Source organism: Diceros bicornis, chromosome 7 (assembly GCF_020826845.1).
Source record: "Diceros bicornis minor isolate mBicDic1 chromosome 7, mDicBic1.mat.cur, whole genome shotgun sequence".
NCBI classification, from domain to species: domain Eukaryota; kingdom Metazoa; phylum Chordata; class Mammalia; order Perissodactyla; family Rhinocerotidae; genus Diceros; species Diceros bicornis.
In genome coordinates this window covers 61,530,582-61,557,391 of record NC_080746.1, presented here as the reverse complement: position 1 = coordinate 61,557,391, position 26,810 = coordinate 61,530,582, and the positions used below count along the sequence as shown (strand labels likewise).

Below are 26,810 nucleotides of genomic sequence, written 5' to 3'. Positions count from 1 at the left end.
ATGTTCAGTGATTTTCAGTTTATCATAGCCCATGATAACTATCAGTCAATGGGGTTGTGGATCCTATCTTGGTAATGAGATTGAGAACGGCAGAAAGAGCAAAATAGTGAACATACATCCTTTCCTTTTCTCTTTCGTTTTTTAGTCCATCATTGAGCTTCCTCATCTAAGAATCCTTCTCCAGAAGGTCACAATTTACTATGTGTCTCTCAACAAATGTAAATGCACCCAAGGCTTATTGTTCTAGATGTCTAGGTAATCAATGAAGACTAGTGTTGAATGTGTTTCTTGATGTTCCGAGCATCTTAAAAAAATAAATCATTCCGCCGTCCCCGTGGCTTAGTGGTTAGGTGCACACACTCTGCTGCTGGTGGCTTGGGTTCGGATCCCCGGTGCACACTGACGCACCGCTTGTCCTGCTATGCTGAGGCGGCGTCCCACATACAGCAACTAGAAGGATGTGCAACTATGACATATAACTATCTACTGGGGGCTTGGGCTTGGGGGAGAAAAAAGGGAAAAAAAGGAGGAGGATTGGCAATAGATGTTAGCTCAGGGCCGGTCTTCCTCAGCAAAAAGAGGAGGATTGGCGTGGATGTTAGCTCAGGGCTGATCTTCCTCACAAAACAATAAATAAATAAATAAATAAATCAGAGGAAGAGTATCTTAATCATATTTTATCCTTTAGGTTTTTCTAAACCCCCAAAACTAGAAATTCCTTTAGTGATCTAATGTAACAATAAAATCTAAAAATTTCACTACATTTCCAGGGTCATTCAGGGAGTTACAGGCACAAAAATCACGAAAACTCAGTGTTCCATTTTACACATCAATACTTTTTCTGCTAGCTCCTCCATTTTCTTCTTTATTCATTCATCATGTGTTGTCACAAACCTATAATATTATAAATATTATGCTAGAAAATAGCGGCATAGTGGTAGATTTGACACACTGGTTAAGTTCATGAGTTTTAGCCTTATATTTCTGAAAAAGAGAGTCAGGAAAATGAGACAGATGTATTGTGGTATGCATGGACTTTTGAGGTTAGCAAAGAGAATGAAGCACTGAATCTAACTGAAAGCAGCAGTCAAGAGACATATTTGTTTTGTTTCCTATTTTCGTTAGGAAGTCTGAATCTTGAGGAATGGTGAATGAGTGATCAAGTAAGTAAGGACCCACCATGCCAGGTAGGCTATAGAGGAGATTTAAACTGGAGAATGTGGTTTTAGGTGACTGCACAGTTTTTTGGTTTTTCTTTCAATGTGAGGTACAATACGGAAAGACAAGGAAAATACGAATAACAAGAATGGCCACGGACGCTGTGCAAAGTTGTTGAACGTTATTCTGAAAGCTATATTATGTCACTGGGGAATTTTTCTATATAAGAAAGGCATGGGTTGTTTTTGAGTGTGTGTGTGTGTGTGTGTGTGTGTGTGTGTTTCTGTGTATGTATGTATCTACTTGGGCATGAGGCAGCATATCTTCTCAGTAGATACTATAGACATATAGCATAGACATTATGTTTTTAAATAAGTTAAGGCTATTATATTAATGAAGAGATGTGGAGTTTTCTCTAAGATTAATGACTTGAGAACTTAAGGATAGGAAATTGCTTCTAAAAACCTCAGATCATAGATCACGTATTTAAAGAATTGCGGAAAAGATGCAAACATGTGCAGATGTCCATACTTTGAGTTCTGAGATTAAATCACTGTGTAAGAAATATTGGACTGCATGTGAAATAGATGATGGGTACTCTGGCTGGTTTTATGAACTGTGCTTTATTACATATCTATGACTGCTGAGGATGACTAATTGTAAATCTGGACAATATCTTGGGGCATCTTTTGAGACTGTTTTAAATATCAATATTTATTAGATACAATTAGATTGGATTACTAATAGGGGTTCTTGTTCTTAGATAATATACTTTTGGGGAGACTAAAGCTAAAATAGTGTCAGAGGTAATTTCTTATTGTTCTAACCAGGGTTATGCAAACTTTTATGTAAAGGGCCAAACAAATAGCCATGCTGTCTATCCTCCCAGATGCACATCTGAGGTGAACAACTCTGATGCATCTCGATAGAGCAACAGTGTAACTTGTTTCTCACAGTGAGCTTCTTTGACCAGGCTATTTGAGATGGAATCAACCAACATCTAAGAATAAGAGTAGTCACTACACACGAGAGAAGAGCCCAATGCAGGCGAAGTTCTATCTGAATATCTGAGGATTGCCCATGAATAATAAATATTTATATTTGAATAAACTAACTCTAAAATAATGGTAAAAACATGGGATTCGGATTCAAATGCCTAAGCTGATAGTCCCTCTCCAACCCAAATTTATGAATTTATGAATTTATGAAAGTTGCAGAACTTGCTGAGCCTCTGTGTAATCATCACTAAATTGGTATCTCATGAGTGGCTATGAGGATAAGACATGATAATGCAAATGCAGGGCTTGTATTTTTCTTATATAGTTATCATTAATTTTTACTTTACATCCTAATAACATTAGATCCCATGAATTATTTTAAAGCTTTTAGGAGGATGAGGAGGAAAATAAAACAAAGATGAGGAGGCAACTTTTAAGGAAATACTTGATAGACTAACTTGTGATCAGTAATTTTACCTTTTACTGTACATACTGCCCATCTGCTGGATGGCTCTGTTCTCCACTCCTACACTTGGCTTCCCAGTGTGTTTTTTTTTTTTCAAGCAGCACATGATTTTTAGTATAATTTTCCTTTTTTTATTAAAATCAATATTACTATGTGACATTTATCTAAATTGCTTTGTCCATAGAAATCACTGAGACTAATTGTTTTTCAAAATGTATATCTCTTTTTACGATGTTGCTATAAATGAGAAAATCACAAAGACAGACCACAAAATTTCACATAAAAACAAATTTAGTACTAAGAAAGGTGTCTTATGTCTTAATGTTTATACCTCAAACCACTTGTAAAGCCCTAGAATAACAGAAAATACTTTCACTTAAATAAACATTGAAAGCAAACTTATCTTTTGAAATATTTAAGTAAAAATATTTTTTTTCAATCAACTATAGTAAGAAAATCAGAAAAGCCACAAATACATGGAGATTAAACAAAATGCTACTGAACAACGACTGAGTTAACGAAGAAACCAAAGAAGAAATCAAAAAATACCTGGAGACAAATGAAAATGAAAATACGACATGCCAGAATTTATGGGATACAGCAAAAGCGGTTCTAAGAGGGAAGTTTATAGCGATACAGGCCTATCTCAACAAACAAGAAAAATCTCAAATAAACAATCTAACAATGCGCCTAAAGGAACTAGAAAAAGAAGAACAAACAAAGCCCAAAATCAGTAGAAGAAGGGAAATAATAAAAAACAGAGCAAAAATAAATGAAATAGAGACCAAAAAAACAATAGAAAAAATTAATAAAACCAAGAGCTGGTTCCTTGAAAAGATCAATAAAATAGACAAACCTTTAGCTAGACTCACCAAGAAAAAAAGAGAGAAGGCACAAATAAGTAAAATCAGAAATGAAAGAGGAGAAGTTGCAACAGACACCTCAGAAATACAAAAGATTATAAGAGAATACTATGAAAAGCTATATGCCAACCAATTCGACAATCTGGAAGAAATGGATAAATTCTTAGAATCATACAACCTTCCAAAACTGGATCAAGAAGAAGTAGAGAATTTGAATAGACCAATCACCAGTAAGGAGATCGAAACAGTAATCAAAAACCTCCCCAAAAATAAAAGTCCAGGACCAGACGGCTTCCCTGGTGAATTCTACCAAACATTCAAAGAAGACTTAATACCTATCCTTCTCAAACTCTTCCAAAAATTTGAGGAGAGGGGGAAACTCCCTAACTCATTCTACAAAGCTGACATTACCCTGATACCAAAACCAGACAAGGACAAGAAAAAAAAGAAAATTACAGGCCAATATCACTGATGAACATCGATGCGAAAATCCTCAACAAAATACTAGCAAATCGCATACAACAATACGTTAAAAAGATTATACACCATGATCAAGTGGGATTTATTCCAGGTATGCAGGGATGGTTTAACATTCGCAAATCAATCAACGTAATACACCACATTAATAAAATGAAGAATAAAAATCACATGATCATCTCAATAGATGCAGAGAAAGCATGTGACAAGATACAGCATCCATTTATGATAAAAACTCTGAATAAAATGGGTATAGAAGGAAAGTAACTCAACATAATAAAGACCATATATGACAAACCCACAGCTAATATCATCCTCAATGGTGAAAAACTGAAAGCTATCCCTCTAAGAACAGGAACCAGACAAGGATGCCCACTGTCACCACTCCTATTTAACATAGTATTGGAAGTCCTAGCCAGAGCAATCAAGCAAGAGAAAGAAATAAAAGGGATCCAAATTGGAAAGGAAGAAGTGAAACTGTCACTATTTGCAGATGACATGATTTTATTTATAGAAAATCCTAAAGAATCCACCAGAAAACTTTTAGAAGTAATAAACGAATATGGTAAAGTTGCAGGATACAAAATCAACATACAAAAATCTGTTGCATTTCTGTACACTAACAACGAAGTAGCAGAAAGAGAAATTAAGAATACCATCCCATTTACAATTGCAAAAAAAAGAATGAAATACCTAGGAATAAACTTAACCAAAGACGTGAAAGATCTGTACACCGAAAACTATAAAACATTTCTGAAAGAAATTGAAGAAGACACAAAGAAATGGAAAGATATTCCGTGCTCTTGGATTGGAAGAATTAACATAGTTCAGATGTCCATACTTACTAAAGCCTAAATCCCTAAAGGGATTCAATGCAATCCCTATCAAAGTTCCAACAACATTTTTCACAGAAATAGAACAAAGAATCCTAAAATTTATATGGAACAACAAAAGACCCCGAATAGCTAAAGGAATCCTGAGAAAAAAGAACAAAGCTGGAGCTATCACACTTCCTGATTTCAAAATATACTACAAAGCTATAGTAACCAAAACAGCATGGTACTGGCACAAAAACAGACACACAGATCAATGGAATAGAATCGAAAGCCCAGAAATAAACCCACACATCTATGGACAGCTAATCTTTGACAAAGGAGCCAAAACATACAATGGGGAAAAGAATGTCTCTTCAACAAATGGTGTTGGGAAAACTGGATAGCCACATGAAAAAAAATGAAAGTAGACCCTTACCTTACACCATGCACAAAAATTAACTCCAAATGGATTAAAGACTTGAATGTAAGACCTGAAACTATGAAACTTCTAGAAGAAAACATAGGCAGTTCGCTCTTCCACATCGGTCTTAGCAACATCTTTTCAAACACCACATCTGACCGGGCAAGAGAAACAATAGAAAAAATAAACAAATGGGACTACATCATACTAAAAAGCTTCTGCACAGCAAAGGAAACCATCAACAAAACGAAAAGACAACCTAACAATTGGGAGAAGATATTTGCAAACCATACATCTGATAAGGGCTTAATCTCCAAAATATATAAAGAACTCATGCATCTCAACATCAAATAAACTACCAACCCAATTAAAAAATGGGCAAAAGACCTGAACAGACATTTCTCCAAAGAAGATATACAGATGGCCAACAGACACATGAAAAGATGTTCAAAATCACTAACTATCAGGGAAATGCAAATCAAAACTACAATGAGATATCACCTCATGCCCGTCAGAATGGCTATAATTAACAAGACAGGAAACAATATGTGTTGGAGAGGATGTGGAGAAAAGAGAACTCTCATACACTGCTGGTGAGAGTGCAAACTGGTGCAGCCACTATGGAAAACAGTATGGAGATTCCTCAAAAAATCAAGGATAGAACTACCATATGATCCAGCTATTCCACTGCTGGGTATTTATCCAAAGAACTTGAAAACACCAATTTGCAAAGGTACATGCACCCCTGTGTTCATTGCAGCGTTATTCACAATAGCCAAGACTTGGAAGCAACCTAAGTACCCATCAAGGGACGAATGGATAAAGAAGCTGTGGTATATATACACAATGGAATACTACTCAGCCATAAGAAACGATGAAATCCAGCCATTTGTGACAACATGGATGGACATTGAGGGTATAATGCAAAGTGAAATAAGTCAGAGGGAGAAGGTCAAATACCGTATGATTTCCTTCATTAAGTAGTAGATAATAACGACAATAAACAAACACATAGGGACAGAGAGTGGATTGGTGGTTACCAGAGGGGAAGGGGGGAGGGAGGAGGGTGAAAGGGATAATTCGGCTCATGTGTGTGGGGATCGGTTGTAATTAGTATTTTGGTGGTGAACATGATGTAGTCCATGCAGAAATAGAAGTACAATGATGTACACCTGAAATTTTTACAATGTTATAAACCAATGTTACTGCAATAAACAAAAAATTAAAAAAAAAAAGAAATAGAAAAAAAACAATGAAGTATAGTTCATGTGACAACATGGATTAACCTTGAAAGCATTACACTGAGTGAAAGAAGCCAGACACAGGCCACATATTGTATGATTCCATTTATATGAAATGTCCAGAAAAGGTGAATCTATAAAGACGTTAAGTACACTAGTGGTTGCCTAGGCCTGGGGGGAGGGGAGAATGGAGAGTGACTGATAATGGGTATGAGGTTTCTATTTGTAGTGATGAAAATATTCTTAACTTAGATTGTGGCAATGACTATACAACTCTGAATATACTGAAAACTAATGACATGTACACTTGAAATGGAAGAATTTTATGGCATGTGAATTATATCTCAATAAAAATGTTTAAAAACATTAAAAAAATAAATAAATAAATAAAATAAAAAATATATATATTTTTTTTCAAATTTTCGTTACAGTCTAGCCTTTTAATTAGTTATTTTATATGAAAAGGCAACTCTGAGAAAGTAATGTATACACTTGCTATACATTGAAATGTGTCCCCCCAAAATTTATATGTTGAAACCTTGACTCCCATTGTGATGGTAATTGGAGATGGAACCTTTGAAGGAAAATTAGGTTTAGGTGAGTTCATAAGAGTAGGGCCCACAAGATAGGATTAGTGACCTCATAAAAGGAGACACCAGAGAGCTTTCTCTCTCTTTTCCTACCATGTGAGGACACAGCAAGAAGGTGGATATTTATAAGGCAAAATGAGAGCTGTCACCAGAAACTGACCATGTTGGCACCTTCATTTTGGACTTCTAGACTTCAGAACTATTACAAAATAAATTTCTGTGTTTAAGCCCCACCTAACTGATGGTATTTTGTTATAGCAGCCAGAGCCACCTAAAAAATCTACATACTTTTATTGTAAACAAAAAATACTGAGAATATTGCAATAAATGCATGCATTGTTACAAAAATAAAGGCATACTAAATTGAATGGCAAAACAAAAGAAAGAACCAGAGGAGGGATAATAACAAGAAGCAGAATAGGAAGCCCCAGACCCTTCTTACTCTCACACTGACACTGACTCAACAATCCCTGAATCTAAGTGCTGACAGCAAAGGTTGCCAGGTTGGGAGCCACTGATAACAAAAGCAATGGTTGGGACCAGCATGGACTCTCTCTCCTGTGTCCTCCCCCACCCCAATTCAGTTTGGAAGGAGCTGGAGAAAACCCAAACTCCTTTCTTCTCTCCAATAGAGGCAAAGTATTGGTGACAGTGTCCAGGATATGGATTTTTGGGAGACTTCCAAAGGCACTGGTTTCTGTCTCACTTCTTTTGGAGCCCTGATGGAAGCTGGTATAGTCAAGATGCCTGGGGACTGCAGAGAAAAAAAGAGCTCAGTAGCTTTCTGCTGCTCCAGAGAACCTGCAGTACCACACATTTGCCAGATGGAAAGGAGATTATAAATTCCTGACAAAAGAAACACTCTAATCCCTCTGAGTATTTACATCTAGAAATACAGAGAAGACATATCCACAGAAACATTTGAGAGGCCCCCAGAATCCTTAACCAGGCTGATTGGTGAAGATTATTCCCAGTACAAAGCCAGTCCATAAAGATTGGAAGAGATGGCTGTGTTTTTCAAGGGCATAGATCCCAGCACAAAGTCACAAGTCACATAGAGAAACAGAAAAGCCTGTCTCGATCAAAGGAAGAAAACAAATCTCCAAAAATCAATCCTAAAGAGTCAGGGTTTTATGAATTAGCTTACAAAGAGTTGAAAATAACCGTCATAAAAATGCTTGATGACCTAACAACACACAAGCAACACGAGAACACTAGCAGAGATAGAAAATATAAAACAATATCAAACAAGGGGCCTCCGAGTGGCATAGTGGTTAAGTGGGTGTCCTCTGCTGCGGCGGCCAGGGTTTTGGATCCTGGGCTCGCACCGACACACCGCTTGTCAAGCCATGCTGTGGCGGCCTCCTATATAAAGTGGAGGAAAATGGGCATGGATGTTAGCCCAGGGCCAGTCTTCCTCAGCAAAAAGAGGAGGATTGGCAACAGATGTTAGTGCAGGACTAATCTTCCTCACACACACAAAAAAATATATCAAACAGAAATTTTGGAGCTAAAGAGTATAGTAACTGAGTTGAAAAAATTCACTACAGGAGTTTAACATCTCACTTGATCAAACATAAGAGAAAATCACTGAACTCAAAAAAAGTCTATTTTTTTTCAATCGAGATATAATTTACATAACATAAATTTCACCCTTTAAAGTATACAAGTCCCTGTTTTTTAGTATATTCAAAAATTGTGTAACCATCACTACTACCTAATTCCAGAACACTTACAGCACCTCGATAAAGATATCCCATGGACATGAGCAGTCACTCCAGATTCTGTTCTTTGCCCTGTTTATGATAACCATTAATCTGCTTTCTGTCTCTATCCATTTGACTATTTTAGTGGTTTCATGAAAGTGGATCTTACAATACTTGGACTTTTATGTCTGACTTCTTTCACATAGCATAAAATTTTCAATATTCATCCATGTTGCAGAGGAACTTCATTGCAGATGTACAATCAGAACTTCATTTCTTTGCATATCTGTATGATATTCCATTGCATGAATGTACCTGAGTCTACTCTGACACCTGGCAGGTCAGACTATGGCCATATGAGCTTTTTCATGATCCTTCTCTTCTCTGCATGGTAAGGACTCTCACCTTAATTCAGACAATTCTACAAATAATATAGGTATGGCCAGGCACTTCTATTTTATATTTTCCACTTTCATTTACAAATATTTCTTGTTGCTTGATGAATTCTATCAACCATTTTGAAGATTGAATTCAAGAAGATTGAAAAATACAAAGTATCTTTTCTGGTTACAATACAATGAAATAAATAAATAGCAGAAGAAATCAATAGTAGAAGAAAAACTAGAATAGTCACAAATATGTGGAAATTCAACAACACGCTCTTGAAGAACTAACGAGTCATGGTTCAAAGAAAAAATTAAAAGGGTAATTGGAAAATCTCTTGAGACCACTGAAATGAAAAGACAACATACTAAACCCTATGGGATGCAGCAAAAGCAGTAGTAAGACAGAAGTTTACAGTAATAAATATTTGCATTAAAAAAGAAAAAAATCTCAAAAAATAATCTAACTTGGCACCAAGGAATTAGAAAAAGGATGACAAACTAACCCCAAACTAGCAGAAGATGAAATAAGAGTAGAGCAGACATAAACAACATACAGAATAGATAAACAATAGAAAAATTCAACAGAAGTAATATTGATTTCTGAAAAGATTCACAAAGTTGACAAACCTTTAGCTAAATGGAAAAAAATAGAGAGAAGATTCAAACAAATAAAATCACAAATCAAAGAGAAAGCATTACAACTCATACCACAGAAACAAAGAATTGTAAAAGACTATGATAAATAATTATATGCCAACACATATGATAACCTACAAGAAAGGGATAAATTCCTAGATACACACAACCTACCAAGACAGAATCATGAAGTAATAGAATATCTGAAAAGGTCTATTAACTATAGGGAGATTGAATTAGTCATCAAATCCACCCAACAAAGAAAAACACAGGACCAGATGGATTCAATTGTGAATTCTACCAAGCATTTAAAGAATTGACTCCAATTCTTCTCAAATTCTTCCAAACAGTTTAAGAGGGACCTCTTCCAAATTAATTTATGAGGCCAGCATTACCCCGAAACCAAGGCACTACAAGAAAAGAAAATTACAGGCCAATATCCATAGTGAATATAGATACAAAAATCCTCAACATTATATAAGTAAATTGAATTCAAGAGCAAGTTAAAAAGATCATGCACCATGATCAAGAGTGATTCATCTGTGGGTTGCAAGGAGGAGTCAACGTACACAAATCAATAAATGTGATACACTATATTAACAGAACGAAAGGAAAAAATCATATGATCATCTCAACAGAAGCAGAGAAAGCATTTGACAAAGTTCAACATCATTTCATGATAAAAACTCGCAACAAATTAGTTATAGAAGGAATGAACGTCACTATAATAAAGCCTTAGACGTGAAGCCCACAGCTAACATCATACTCAACGGTAATAAAATGAAAAGCTTTTTTTCACTAAGATCAAGAACAAGACAAAAACTCCCCCTTTTCTCATTTACATGCAACATAATGCTGTTAGACCTAAGTAGAGCAATTTGGCAAGAAATATAAATAAGAAGCATCCAAATGAAAAAGAAAAAAGTAAAATTATCTCTGTGCACAGATGACATGATCTTATATGTAGAAAATCCTGAAGATTCCACAAAACAAACTGTTAGAACTAATAAACAAATTCTGCAATGTCACAAGATATAAACTCATCCTACCAAACGCAGTTGTGTTTCTATATGCTAAAAACAAATTATATGAAGAAGAAATTTTAAAAAATCCCATTTACAATAGCATCAAAAAGAATACAAGTCTTAGGAACAAACTTAACAATGGACTCAAAAGACCTGTACGCTAAAACTACAAAACATTTCTGAAAGAAATTAAATCATACACAAATAAAGAAGAAAAAATCTCATGTTCATGGACTGGAATAATTCATATTCTTAAAATGTCCATACATTTCAAAGTAATCTACAGATTCAATGCAATCTCTATCAAAATGTCAAGTGAATTTTTTGCAAAATTGAATAAACTATCCTAAAATTCTTATGGAACCACAAATGACCCTGAATAGCTAAGACATTTTGACAATGAAGAACAAGCTGGGGGCATCACACTTTGTGACTTCAAAACACATTACAAAGCTACAGTGATTGAAACTATATGGCACTGACATAAAGACAGACATATAGACCAATGGAACAGAATAGAGAGCCCAAAAGTAAACCCATGTGTATAATGTCAAATGGTCTTTAACAATGGTACTAAGGCTACTCAATTGGGAAAAGACAGTCTCTTCAACATATTGTGCTATGAAAACTGAATAGCCACAGGCAAAATAATGAAATTGGACACCTATTTTACACTATACAAAAAATTCCACTCAAAATAGGTTAAACTTTAAATGTAAAACCTGGAACTACAAAACTCCTAAGAGAAATTATAGAGGAAATCTTCATAACAATAGTCTTGGCAGTGATTTCGTTGATATGACATCAAAAGCACAAGCAACAAAAGGAGAAATAGACTACTGAGACTACATCAAACTAAAAAGTTTTCGCACAGCAAAGGAAAAAGTCAATGGAGTGAAAAGACAATCCACAGAATGGGAGTAAATACATGCAAACCAAATATTTGAGAAATGGTTAGTATAAAAAATATATAAGGAACTACTACAAGTTAATAGCAAAAAACACAGATAAAAACTGGACCAAGGACTTGAATTTCTGTAAAGAAGGCATACCAATGACCAACAGATATATGAAAAGATGCTAAATATCCCTAATCATCAGAGAAATGCAAATTAAACTCACAATGAACTACCTCACATCTGTTAAGATGGTCATTATAAAATAAAAAAAAAAAAGCAAACAAATACAAGGAAGAAGTAAAAGTGTGGCCAGGAATATGGAGAAATCAGAACCCTTGTGGACTGTTGAAAGAAATGTTTTCTGCTACAGTTCCCATGGAAAGCAGCATGGAGTTTCCTCAAAAAATTAAAAATAGAAATATCATATTATTCCACAATAGTACTTCTGGGTATTTATCCAAAAGAATTGAAAACAGGATCTCAAAGATATATTGCATTCCCATGTTCACTGCAACATTATTCACAATAGCCAATAAGTGGAAACAACATAAATAACCATGAAGAGATTAATGAATAAAGAAAATGTGGTATATGTATACAATGGTATATCATTGAGCCTTTAAAAAGAAGGAAATCCTGTCACACGCTACAATATATATATGAATCTTTAGGACATTATTGGAGATGAAATCAGCCAAGTAGAGAAGCATGATTCCACTTATATGAGGTATCTAAAGTAGTTCAATTCATAGAAACAGAAAGTAGAATGGTCGTTACCAGAAGATGGACGGAGAGAGAAAAATGTCGTTGTTTTTCTGTGAGAATAGAGATTCAATTAAGCAAGACGAAAAAGAGATCTGCTGTACAACAATGTGCATATGGTTAAGAATACTGTACAGTACACATAATTTTGTTAAGAAGGTAGTATTTATGTTGTGTGTGTGTGTGTGTTTTTTTACCACAGTAAGAAAAGAAGTGAGGATAGTCATTTCCCTTGAAGAAATTATGACTGTGTCAAAATTACAGACATAACAGAAATAAAACCAACGAATCACTGAAATAATAATTAGTAAAAGTCTATTGGGCACACAGCAAAACACAGTTTACAATCCAGGAGCACTCAATCCAAAACATGGAATGAGGTTTAGAGGTATATTGTTATAAAGCATTTTATATAGTGAGAAACCACTATTTATGCTCCACAGTGATTGGTTACGATATTAGAATTTTCTTAAACGACAGAGAATTGGTCAGTGGTTATCTCACATCATCTTGGAAAGAAGTTCAAGTTTTGCTTACAATTTCCAGGGCATAAGCAGAAAATGACCAGGTGAAGTTGGTCTTGAAAAATAAGCTAAATAAAGCTTTATTTGTATGACTAAATTGGTTTTGTCTGCTCAGGGAACTTTCAAGGTTAGTCTCTCTTTGTTTTTGATTTCAACAGCTGTAAAGCAATATGGGCAGAGGAGGTTGCCACTAGGGTGCAAGTAATGCTATGTTCCTCAATGAGGTGGTTACATATTTATGTCTACCTTATGAAAATTAGTTAATCTGTACAACATGTGATTTTTTAATGTGTTAGACTTCAATAAAAGTTTTTAAAATATTATTTAGTAATTGCTCAGAAACAAAACAAAAAAGAAAGAGAGAAGAAAAAGAAATACTAGGGAGCCGTTACAGATTAAAAGTTTCTGGGCTGGCCCCGTGGCTTAGCGGTTAAGTGCGCGCGCTCCGCTGCTGGCGGCCCAGGTTCGGAACCGGGCGTTCACCGACGCGCCGCTTCTCCGGCCATGCTGAGGCTGCGTCCCACATACAGCAACTAGAAGGATGTGCAGCTATGACATACAACTATCTACTGGGGCTTTGGGGGAAAAAAATAAATAAGTAAAGTTAAAAAAAAAAAAAAGAATCATAATTTAAGTTCAAAAAAAAAAAAGTTTCTGAAGAGACATGAATATTAAATGCACTGCATGATCCTGGATTGGATTCCTGGCAAGAAAAAACGAAGCCAAGAATTCCTTTGTTGAGTATTGTCTAACTTTGGACTGTAGATAAAGTTATAATATTATTTCAATGCTAAGTATCCTGATCTTGGTTACAACAAGATAGTTATGCAGTAGAATATCCTTTTCCTTGGTAAATACACATACAGATATTTAGGAGTAAAGGGGCACCATGTCTTCACCTTACTCATAAACAGTTCAGAAAGAAAATTATCATTTATTGAACGATAAAGCAAAATGGTCAAAACCCAGTATACACAATTTGTGAATATGGGTCAATGTTATAAAGGGGTTTCTTGAGCTATTCTTAGAGAGTTCTGTACATTTAAACATATATTCATATAAAAAGTATTTTAAAAAGTACTGTTCTTGCAAATTTTCTCAGAAAGGGTTAAATTATTCACTCACTTGACCAATCCAAAAATATAGCCATCTGCTTCTGATTGGCCAGCACTCTACACCAACTCAATCACCAAGTCATAGTGATTGTGTCCAATAGTTCCCAAATATGATCATTCTTCTCTATTAGTTATTACTTATTCCCATTGTCTATCTTTCATAAGAATTTATGATGAATAAAATATATTTTCCACCCTTCATTTATTAGCATTTCTTTTATATGTTCTACTTCAGAAAGTTACTGAAGTTAGCATTTTAAATTTAAAACACAGTCTCTCACCACCATATATTATGTGTTGTTTTCAGAGTGCTTTACATTTCTTGCATTTTCTACAGAAAATAAGCTGCTCGATGCATGTGTATACTGTTCTTTCTATTATGTACACAATCATGTGTACTGTTTTGCTTGTCTAACTGCTATTCTGCTGTTAGAATTTACTTAGGTGTGTCCTTTAATTAAGGAACATTGGCCATTACCCTCATTTTTTCTATACCCCTCCTAAAAGCTTTCATAGCACGTATGACACTACCACCCACTTTTTCTTTAGGTAACTGCTTCCTCCACGTGGATCACATGTCTCTTTTATCTGTGTGCTCACGACCTACATAGGACATGACATATTTTCACAATAAATATATATGGAATGAAGGAATGAGAGGATAAATACTTACAAAAATTTTGACCCAAATTTGTATAATAAGTATTCCTCCTCACAATAGGATTATTTACATATTTTCTAAATTAAAAGGACGTATGGAAGAAGAGGTGTTCCAAGCTCACATAACTTAATCACATAATATTTTAATATTCCCAGAAATAGTTTCTCAACACCTCATATTAATAGCTTGATATTCTGAGTTCAAAACCTCAATGATTAAAGTTATAAACTTATGTGACAAGAGCTCTATACAGTGTACTATACTAAGTGATTTAAACAGATTATGATCATTTCATGCATAGACCAAATATATGAAGCCACTATCAGTATTTTCTACGTGGTGCTGATATGGAAATGGAAACAGTGAGAAATCAAGTATCACGCCCCGAATCACCAAGTTAGTGACAGAATCTGGATTCAAAACTAGACAATCCAATGTAAAAACTCATTTTTTAATCAACCATATTATAAGTGGTCCCATAACTTAAAAATTCAAATCCAATTTCAAAATTGAAATCTGAAGAATCTCAGGCAATTATATAAACAATTTTCTTCTTTGGGAATCATAATGACACAATTTTTTTACCTCTGATTCCTCTAATTCTAGTCAGGTAATGATGATATCTAATTGTTTCTTCTGAGAATCTTTGTAAAATGCGTGTCCACTTGACACCAGTCTAGCTACAAAGAGATTATCTTCTACTTGACTGCCATAGCATCAGAAATATCATCTAAGATCCTGTGGGTCAAAATTGGTTTCTCATGGTTTTGAGAAAGAAATACTAAAAACAGCAACTAAATATTATTTATTGCATTATATGACGTATTATTCATTCTAACTTTAGTTTCTAGATGTGATGGACTGAATCTCCTCTTAGGATCTCACCAAGAATCTGCCTCATCTCCTTGTTGTTGTTGTATACAGCAGTTTAGGCTAGTTTACACTGCAGTAACAAATAGCCCTCAAATCTCAATGGATTAAAACATAAAATTTCTCTTTCGCTACATTTACAATGTGGGTAGAGGGTGGAGGTTGGAGTTATGCTCCATAAACGTATCACAGGGAGAAGTTGACAGAGCATCTCACCATTTCAATATGAAGCTCTCAGATTAGATACTGCAAGTGAAAGAAAAAACATGGAGAATAAATACTAGAATTTGAATGTTTCCACCTACGAGTGACACATCAATTCTGCTTACATCTACTCATGCAAATAATGTTAAAAAGCCACAAATTTATAGATGTAAAGAAGAGAACAGAAGAGCAGGGAACCAAGAAAATACTGATAAACAGCACCAAGGTTTATCACACAGGTTTAGAGTCAGCCAGCTGTTATCATCAGAGTACAGCCTGATCAGATAAAAATCTCTGAATAGATATGACATTTCAAGCTATCATTCCTGTTATCTCTGTTTTTTCTCTGATTCAATCAGTACTATTCTTCCTATGAAACTGGAAGTGTTACTACCCAACATGGGGCCTTCTGCTCGCCGCAAGACATGCCAATAGTCAAGAGGCAAGGTGGTAGAAGAAAAAGGACTTTTTTACCACAGCTTGCTAGCAAGAGGGAAGATGACCAACTCATGTCCAAAAGAACCATCTTAAGGGGGCATGAAATCTTACAGCAGTTATATAGGCCATTGGGTTATTGGGGAGGCGGTTGGGAATGTGGATCTTCTGGTGTTACAGACTGGAAGTACTGCACCAGTTCTTTCAGTTTTCACTGATGATGGCTATCAGCATAGACTCTCTGTTCAGGAGTTATCACATTCGTGAGGAACTCAGAAAAACAAAATTATCATCTTATCGCAGCTGGGATGTACATGCACAAGCAGGGGTCGTAAAATCTGCAAAGCAGTTAGATCTCCTGGGAGGGTGCATATCCAGTTCTGTTAGTTTGTCAGAGGTCAAACAAAGTTACAATAGAGTTTTTCTTTTCTACAATATGGCTTGAGCCTTTATCAGAAGCATGACAATTAAATAGTGTCAGTCTCTTATTTATTGATTAGTCTATTCATGGGTGCACATACTCTATCAATTTCTGACAGGAAAAGAGGAAACACTGCTTCAGAAATTCGTCAGAATTGATTGCAACATGAGATGCTATCAGTGGTACAGGGACAACATGAGGCCAAAATTATGTTTTTCATCCAAATCTGAAAAGCCAGGAGAAAAAATAAATCTAAAATACTTATAGGGCCAGAAATATTACAAAAACAAAACAAACTAGATATTAACCAACAGAAACTAATGAAGGCTGAAGCAAACCAAAGAGAGTTTTCCCTATATGATGAAGACAGAAATTGTGCAGCTCCCGCCAATTTATATCTTTTAGGAATAGAAGTCTAGTGTTACGCTATTTTCAAAAGAAATCGCTTATCTAAAATTTTAGGCAATTATGAAAATACTTTTATGATTATTGGGGTAAAAATCTTGCATAGGCTCACATTTTTATTTCTCTTGGATAAATACTCAGAGTGAGATTGCTGGGTCGTGTGCTATGTGTAAGGTTAACTTTTAAACCAAATTTCAAACTGCTCTCTAAAGTGGCCATACAATTTTACATTCCTATCAGCAGTGCATGAGAGTTCTAGATGTTCCTCATTATCACTAATAATTGACAATCTCAGTCTGTAAATTTCATCTATTGTAGTTGGTGTGTGGTTACATCTGATTATGATTTTAATTTGCATTCTCTAATGACTAAAGATGCTGAGACTCTTTTCATGTGCTTATGCTCCATTTGTATCTTTTTTTGTATGTATATTAAGTAACCTCTGATCTTTCACACATTGTTTTAGAACTATTTCTAAATCACCTAATTATTTCTGGCTCTTTATGTATTTTTTATTTTGTGAAGTTTAATTTGTCAATTTGTTTTGCTTGGTTTATGCTTTTTGGAACTTTCTAAGAAATCTTTGCCTAATACAAGCTCACAAAAAATGTGATTTTTTTTCTAGCTATTTTATACTTTTAGATCTTACATTTAGGTTTCTAATCCATTTCAAGTTATTTTTTTTTTTTTTTGGTGGGGGAAAGGTTGATTTTTTAAAAATAGATATCCAGTTGTGTCAGCATTGCTTGGAGAAAGGACTTTTCTTTCTCCATCGAGTTACCTTGATATTGTTTTTGAGAATCAGTAGATTTTATATGTGGGCATTACTTTCTTGACTATATTCCCTACGATTTGTCAGTAGATGTAGCAGTCACTGACATGTGATTCTCGTAACATGAGTCGCTTTATGATTGGAACTTTGTTAAAATAAGAGAGGGACAGAAAATAAGTCTAATTGATTTTACTCTACTAAGACCTAGATTGCCAGACTGATGTATGCTTCATAATTAATACATATCTATATTTTTGGTAAAGAAATTACAAGTGATTGATTGCCTTCTACTTGAACAATATTTAGTAGCCTAATTAAAAAAAGAAAGAAAGGAAAAACTAAAATAAATAAAGGAAATATGTAGGTATTGATCTAGGTATGAAGATATTATCAAATGTTACAACGAAGTGGAAAAAAATTGGTTACCCATCCTGGAGCTAAATGAAGTGACCAGAGAGAGTTCAGTAGATAGAATTACACACAAATCCACATAGTTTGAGGGTGAAAAGGACCCAGGATAGAACTTTGGGGGGCACCAAAATTTAAATACAGTCAGTGGAAGAGAAGAAGGGGAGGGAACCAAAATGGTAAACTAGTCTAAGTTGTTTGCTGGTGACTCAAGAATAAACTGAAGATTAGCTTAGATGCCAATCCAACCTCTGAATCAATTCCATTCCATATGAATCAGTACTATTGTTTCTCTCTCCTTCACAGAAGAAATTCTGGGAAGAGTATTTAGAGTCTCGTCTTTTCATCCTTATCTCATATTCTCCTAAAATTCATTGTGAATGCCTTTCTCCATCTCACTGAAAATATTTTTCCTGAAATTGCCAATGTCTCAACATTACATCCAGTACCTCTTAAGGGTAGCTACATACGAGAAATCTGGAAATCAGGTGAAAAATGTCAAAGAAAAGGGTACCAAATTCATAAGTCATTCTTAGAAGTTATCATTTGTTCTCATGATAAAATATATACTAACTCGTGTCCCCAAATTTCTAAATATTTGTAGGCATACATATATCATATCAATTTCTGTCTTTCCATCAAGAGCAAGTGGCAAAATTTCTTCACACATATGAGGCTTATGACAACTGCTTTTAGAAGGAAAAGAGGAAGAGAAGAAAAGAAAAGGAAGAGAAGTATAAAGGGAGGGAGGGAGAAATATTATTAAATGTGCAACAACTTGCTCAAAGCCCAATATGGTAAGATTCAGAAATGTCCATTCTAATTGATCATTCTGAGAATATTATTGAATTTACAAAAGTAGCTTCAATGAAATAAAAAGCTAAAGAATGAGGCTACAGGAAAATGAGATGTAACTGTGTGATAAAAGAGTAACTTTGAATACAGAGTTTTCTGTCCAGAAGTGTCTTAGTGAAGGGTAAGGACACAAAGATATTTATTTAAATAGAATTCATTGACAGAGGAACATGTCTACCTTCAAGAGGACTAGATTTTTTTGCAAATGGGGACAGCAGACAAGGAACTCAGCTTATAAAAGAAAACATGCATATATTAATTTCTCTGCATTTGGCCTGTAGAGGAATGGAAAGGAGGAGAGAAAGGAGATTTCGGTAAATTGTGAAAAAGATTTCAGACATGTTAGGCGTGGATGAACCTATGAGGGCTTAATTAAAATATCCTGAATGCCTGGTGTGTTTGGCTACTGGTGAGGAAATCACTCCTTCCATGTCGATAACTCCTCCTTCTCCACATATTCACCAGGGAACATTAAAACTGGTGGCTAGCAGATTTCTTCTCCAATTTGAGCTCAATAAATTGACCTGTGCCCCATTTCTGTGAGTTTTGTTGGAGGATGAAGGCACAAACATAATCTCAGACAGACTTACAGAAGAAAGTGTCTATATTGCAGAGACAGACAACAAAAGGCTATCCCAGAGGGTCCATATATTGGCAGATGGCCCCAGCACCAAATGGCTTAGGGTTCATGCATTGACTGGGTGCTGTTACACAGGGTGCAGATAGAGGAGAGCATTGCAGAACAAAAAGTGCAAAGAAATGAGACTGGAACCTCAGGAGGAGAAAAGAGTTGATAAGTGATGAGTGATGAGTATTAGTGATATGAAGAACTGATAATCCTCTTCAGGTATCCTGTAAGAGCAGAGCTGGCTCCCAACAACAATTGGTGAGTAAGTCTAATTATTCCCAAGTTTACCCCATAATGTTTTATCACCAGCTTTTGCAACAATAATTACTCCATCCCACCAGCGCTGTGCTCACTGATGTACTTCCAGCTCCATCCCACAATCTATACCTGTGGGATAATGCTCACATGTCAGCTCCTTACTCTTGTATAAGTCAGACACTGTGATTGTTCTTCAAGGATTTCTATTCTAACTCTGATTATCTTTGACGAAGTAAAACTTTACCCCTATTAGAAAGAGTCGCTGATCTATGGGTTGGGGAGTCACAGAATTAAGCATGGGGAGCAAACCTGTAGAAATCAAAGAACTTTGTTGACTGACTGGTCTCTCCTACATGTGTCAGTTTATAGAGCATTCCTGTCATGAAATGACCCCTGCTGAGTTGGTTCTTTCACTTGAGGTTTAGCAGCATAAATCACAGCTGCTTCCTGCATTACAGGCATACTTGGTGACATTCAGTATATGTTTAGCTGACAATGACCTTAAAGACATAAAGCAACTTTCTCAGAGCGTCTATGAAAGAATAAAATAACCTAACCCTATTTTACTGAAAAACAACCATTTCTCTAATGTACAGCTTGAGAATTTTTTGCTTTAATATTTTAATTATTGTAAATAATAATTTTGATCAGAGAAGAGCATTCAGATATGGCATAAGAGCCCAGGTTTTCAGAAAATTCAGTTCTCAGTGATGTGAGAGGTGATTTAATTTTCTTCAGTTGCCAGATAGCCCTCTCCAGAATCATTTGTGATATCCCAAGGTCTATCCTCTATCTTCTGTTTCTATTCTATACCTGACACTTTTTAAGCAACCTGTCGTTTCACATTTTATTTTCTATTAATTTCTTATGCCTAAGTTCACAAAAGGATTCAAACGTTCCAGATGATCTATAGTTCATTAAGGATTAATAAGCCTAAATGGGCCAAATCTCATCTAATGGTAGCTCTGAACAGTTTAAACCCAAGAAACTAACCTCTATTCTGACTAAGTCACTCTTTTATCCATTTTCTTACGTCCTATAGTCATCACGAATGTGTCCTCTTGATGCTAGGCATTGATGCTGAAGATTTCCTTGCCTCACAGAAATCCCCGTTCTCTACGTTTTCTGTCTCGTGTATTACAGAAATTCAGCTATTTTATGCACACAACTAATTTTAAGAATTTCAGCTGTTAGAAACACAGGCAAATTAAAATACAGTTTCACTAGAAAAATAAAATTAGCAAGGAACTTTGACCCAGATCATCAAAAGTACTTGGATTTGAATGATCTTTTCTGAAAGTTCTTCCTTCACATTCTTTTGAAAGAGCAACATCTTACACAGATATTTAGATACATATAGTAATCATGTATATATATTATGTTATATAGGTTATATATATATATATTATGATCTTTAGTGTCAATTGTTTTTATTTCTATTCTCTCTCACAGGGAGACTTTTACTAATAAACTGGTCAGACCTAAGAATTTCCTGGTCCAAACTGACACCTCCTGACTTAGAGACTATTGGAAATAATGGCATACCGGAGGAGTAGCCGGAAGGTGGGATTTGAAGAGATTTATCAAACTTTGATTAAAATACAATTTCCAAACAAAATAAACAAGTCTAAATTTTCGTCCACAGCTCTAGAAAGGAAATAACAGACAGGTCAGCAGTTAATTCTCTTACTCAGGTGATTTTGTTGGTTCTAATGCAGTTGGCCTGCCGTGCACATAGCATTTTATTGTGGTACAGTGCTTGGGGATGCCTTTCCTGAAAACACTGATATGTTTCTATGGATCTCTTTTCCCTTCAAAACACGAATGAGATGGATAATATAATCTTAGAGTTCTACCAAAATCAGATAGACTGAATATAACTACTTTGGAGAAAAACAGGAAGTAGAAGAGGAGCAATAGCCCCAATTTTGTAACTTTTTCATTTGCATCAGGAGGTCCAAAGACTCTATATCCATGTCCAACCTCACAGTCTTCATGCCTTCTGTGTTGACACTAATAGGGATCCCAGGCCTAGAGTCTGTGCAGTGCTGGGTTGGGATCCCATTCTGTGTCATGTATCTCATTGCTATGATTGGAAATTCCTTGGTTCTGTTGATCATTATGTCAGAGTGCAGCCTCCATGAACCCATGTACATTTTCCTAGGCCTGCTGGGAATAACGGATATTGTACTTAGTAGCAGCATTGTGCCCAAGATGCTTGGAATCTTCTGGTTTCATATTGCAGAGATTTATTTTGATTCTTGCTTGATTCAAATGTGCTTCATCCACACATTTCAGTGCATGGAGTCAGGCATTCTGCTGGCCATGGCTCTGGACCGTTATGTGGCCATCTGTTATCCACTAAGACATGCTTCCATCTTCACCCACCAGTTAGTCGCCCAAATAGGGGCTGTAGTGACACTCAGGGCTATCATTCTAGTAGCTCCAAACCTACTATTGATAAAGTGCCGTTTTCAATTTTATCACACAACAGTCATCTCCCACTCCTACTGTGAGCACATGGCCATTGTGAAATTGGCCGCAGAAAATGTCCAGGTCAACAAAATCTATGGTTTGTTTGTGGCCTTCACTGTTGCAGGGTTCGATGTCATATTCATCACCTTGTCCTATGTACAGATATTTATCACAGTTTTTCATTTGCCCCAGAAGGAAGCTAGGTTGAAAGCTTTCAATACTTGCATTGCTCACATCTGTGTCTTCCTCCAGTTGTATCTACTTTCCTTCTTCTCCTTCTTCACACACAGGTTTGGTTCTCAAATCCCTCCTTATATCCATATCCTCTTTTCCAGCTTATACTTGCTGGTCCCTCCATTTCTCAATCCAATTATCTGTGGTGCAAAGACCAAGCAGATCCGTGTTCATATGGTCAAAATGTTCTCTTCAGAAAATCCACCTTGATTAATACCTTCATGCCTTCCTATTTATGTGATAGCAACAGTCTCTCAAAACTAAATAAAATAACAAAAATTCCACATTATTTTATATGCTTGAGTTTTCTATTTAATTGTTTGCGAAATTTGCCTGCACGTTAGGTTATTTTCAGATCACCATAGCCCATGACAACTGTCAGTCAATGCGGTTGTGGATCCTACCTGTGTAATGAGAATGAGAAAGGTACTAAGAGCAAAATAGTGAACATATGTTGTTTCCTTTTGTTGTTTATTTTTCAGTCCCCAGTTGTGCTTCCTCCTTTAAGAATTCCTCTCCAGAACGATTCATGAATTAATATGCATCTCTCACTGAATTTAAATGTACCTAAGACTTATTGTTCTAGGTGTTCCAGGTACTCTTGAAAACAGGTTATTGACTGTTTTTCTTCATCCCCAAGTCATCTTAAAAAAAAAATCAAGTGAAGTGCATCTTAAACATGTTCTATCCAAAAAACAGAAAAACAAACAAACAAAAGCCTTTACGTATCTAATGAGACAATAAAGTCTAACAATTTCAGTACCTTTCCAGGGTCATTCAGGGAGTTACAGACACAAGAATCATGAAAAATCAAGCGTTCCATTTTACACATCAATACTTTTTCTGCTACCTCCACCATTTACTTCTTTATTAATTCATCAAGTGTTATCAAAAACCTACAATATTACAAATATTATGCTAAAGAATAGTGGTATAGGGCTAAATTTGACACATTGCTTAAGTTTCATGAGTTTTTAGCCTTATATTTCTGAAAAGAGAGTCAAGAAAATGAGAGAGAAGTGTAGTGGTATCCATGGATTGTGGACTTAGCAAAGAAAATGAAGCATGAAATCTAACTGAGAGCAGCAGTCAGAGAGTTATATTTGTTTTGCTTCTATTTTAATTAGGAAGTCTGATTCTTGAGAAATGATGAATGAGTGGTCAAGTAAGTAAGGACATGCCGTGCCAGGTAGATAATAGAGGAGACTTAAACTACAGAATGTGGTTTAAGGCAACTGCATAGTTTTTTTTTTTTTCCTTCAATGTAAGGTACAACTTGGTGAGACAAGGAAAATACTAAGAATGACCATGGACATTATGCAAAGTCGTTGAACTTTGTGCAGAAAGCGATAATGTGTCACTGGAGAGTTTGTCTCTATAGGAAATGTGCGTGTTCCTTGTGTGCGTGCATGTGTGTATCTACTTGGTCACGTTGCAGCATATCTTCTCAGTGGATCTAAAACATGCTGCTTTTAAATAAGTCAAAGCTATTACATTAATGAAGAAGTGCAGTGTTTTGTCTAAGATTAATGACTGGAGAACTTAAGGCTAGTGGATTGTTCCTGAAAACCTCAGCTCATAGATCATTTTTTAAATGATTATGCAAAATATGCATATACGTGAAGACATCCATACTATGACTCATGAGATTAAAATCACTGCATATGTAAGAAATATTGCACTGCATGTCTCATAGATGGTGGACATTGTCGATGGTTTTATGGACTGGGCCTTATCACATATTTATGACTGCTGAGAATCACTATTTATAAATCCAGAGTTAACCTGAGACATCTTCTGAGACTCTTTTAAATGTCGATATTTATTAGATATGATTAGATTGGATTACCAATAGAGGTTGTTATTCTTAGATAACAATTTACTCAGGAATAAAACTACAAAGCATCGGAGGTAGTTTCTTAGTCTTTTAGTCAGAGTTCAGCAAACTTTCGTGTAAAGGGCCAAACAAATAGCTTATGATTTGTGGGCAAAGAGGCAATTCAAGAATATTATGGAGATATTTATATTACAAGAGAGAAATCATAAAAATTTTGATGAAATTAAATAAATAATAAAATTAATAATCATAATCATAAATGTGTAGTTTTTCTGTGAAGGTCGACTAATTAGAAGAATGGAATTCATTTTTTTCTGGAGGATAACATTCTGCTTAAGTGGGGCTGAAAGTCAGATTTTCCATATCATCAAATTTATTGCAAAAGTTCATCTGTACAAACCATTCTTAGCTAGTGGGCTATACAAAAATAGGCAGCAGGCCAGCTTAAGGTGGTCCACTATAATTCTAAGCTTATTTGGAGAAGTTTGAAATATGTCTAAAAATTACTAGTTCTTGCAGTCATCCTGAAAATATATGGGAATGCCAAACCAGAATGGAGACATGATGTGAAACTAGAAAGTATTTACACCATCTTCAATTGTCAACATCCCATAAGACATCTCGTCTAGAGTTGAGATTATTCAAACACTGTGGTCTTCAAATTACTAAAACCAGTTCCCAACTGAGACCTACAGATGGAAAATAGAAAAAAAAGTGTCATTGTAAGTACAAGAGGATAACCAGGACTCTCTACACTCCCCCACACTTGGACCGAGACATCAATAAAATAAATTCTTGAACATAACATTTCTTACAGAAAATATATTTTGTAAATTATAATTTTAATGATTTCCAGAAGTTTCAAAATTAATCTTCAAAGATATTGCATCAATTTCAACAATGACTAATATCACTTGTTTGAATTCTCAAAACGCTGGTTAATATTGACGTTTTTACTTTTGACAGTCTGATAGGTGAACTATCATTCTCCTTATAATTAGCATTTAACAGAATGAAATAATTTTGCTGACTTTTTTCCATTTGTATATCCATTCTGTGAAGTATTTTATTCTTTTTCTTTGATCATTTTTCTAATTCGTGTCCATTTTATTTTATTTGAGTTTAAAATCTCATGATAAACATTGACGTAATATTTCCAAGGGCTTTATTCCCTTTATTCCTCAGGACTTCACAAGAGATCTAGAATAGTCCGTGAGTATTTTCTAGCAGTAATGATTTTAGACAACGAAAGAGGTCTTCAAGATAATGAGTTTTGACCCATCAGGGCTGCAGTTGATTCTTGTCACTCTCGATGTTGGATTTCAGGTGAAGGAGCAACAATGCATTGACTCTTCTGGCTTTTTGCAGCCCGTTACCTAAAGGTTCAATTTGGGAAGAATAACTTGCAACATCTAGAACATCTCCACTCTTTTTCTTCTTGGTAGAAAATTGCCCGTAGGCTGCAGGCTTTTTGTGTTGACTCTCCTGGAATAGTCTCTACTCCTATATGGGAATGCTGTTCTGACATCCGCATTACACTCACATGATGGTTAAATCAGCCTCATTTGAGATTTAGTTAGCAGTCTCATTTGGCTTTCATACTAAGGTATTTTCTTACATTTGAACGGTATTAAAAATATAGATGACCTTTTGTCTTCTATCTACTACTGCTAAGTATAATTTCTAAAATTTACTAGAATCTGTATTAGTCAGAATTCTCTAGATAAAAAATAGAAACAATAGGATGTATATATACAAGTCTTTCTCTCTCTCCTCCCAATAGTAATAGTAATAAACCTAAATATAGAACTAAATAAAAGCTTCTAGGAAGAAAAAAATGGAATATCTGTATGACTTAAGGATAGGCGAATATCTCCTTAGACAGAAAACTAGAGACATCATCTTTTTAACAATTTTTAATTCAACAAAAGTATAGTTTTGAGAAAATTAATAAGCAATACACAGACTGTGAGATGCTTCTATATGTATACTGACAAAAGATGTGAATCTAAATTATATAAATAACCTTTACAAGTCCATAAAAAAAGGCAAAAAATAATAAAATATTTGATCAAACACCCAATAAATCTTTAAATATCAAAAACATTTTGGTGACTAAAATAAGCTGAACAGTTCATACTTTAATGATTATATTTATAAGATGCTCTAGAAGAGACAAAATCAATCTAAGGAGATAAATATGAAAAAGGGATTTCTTCTTCAGCAGGGGCGGGAGGTGGCAAACATTGATTGAGGAGGGGCATG

The 26,810-nt window shown here is 35.2% G+C and overlaps 1 protein-coding gene across 1 annotated transcript; it reads left to right on the top strand.

The window, feature by feature from the left end:
• Positions 1-22,918, top strand: LOC131409062 (olfactory receptor 52A1-like). Its single transcript, XM_058546263.1, has 2 exons — positions 1-71; positions 21,952-22,918. Exons 1-2 carry the CDS (start codon positions 1-3, stop codon positions 22,916-22,918), a joined length of 1,038 nt encoding a protein of 345 aa, XP_058402246.1.
• The last annotated feature ends 3,892 nt before the right edge of the window (positions 22,919-26,810 follow it).

What these genes read in the sequence shown, in the direction of transcription:
- LOC131409062 (XM_058546263.1), top strand. Translation starts at nt 1, where the DNA reads ATGTTCAGTGATTTTCAGTTTATCATAGCCCATGATAACTATCAGTCA. An exon ending in GGGTTGTGGATCCTATCTTG is followed by an intron (nt 72 to 21,951) that starts GTAATGAGATTG and finishes CATTTGCATCAG; the next exon opens with GAGGTCCAAAGACTCTATAT.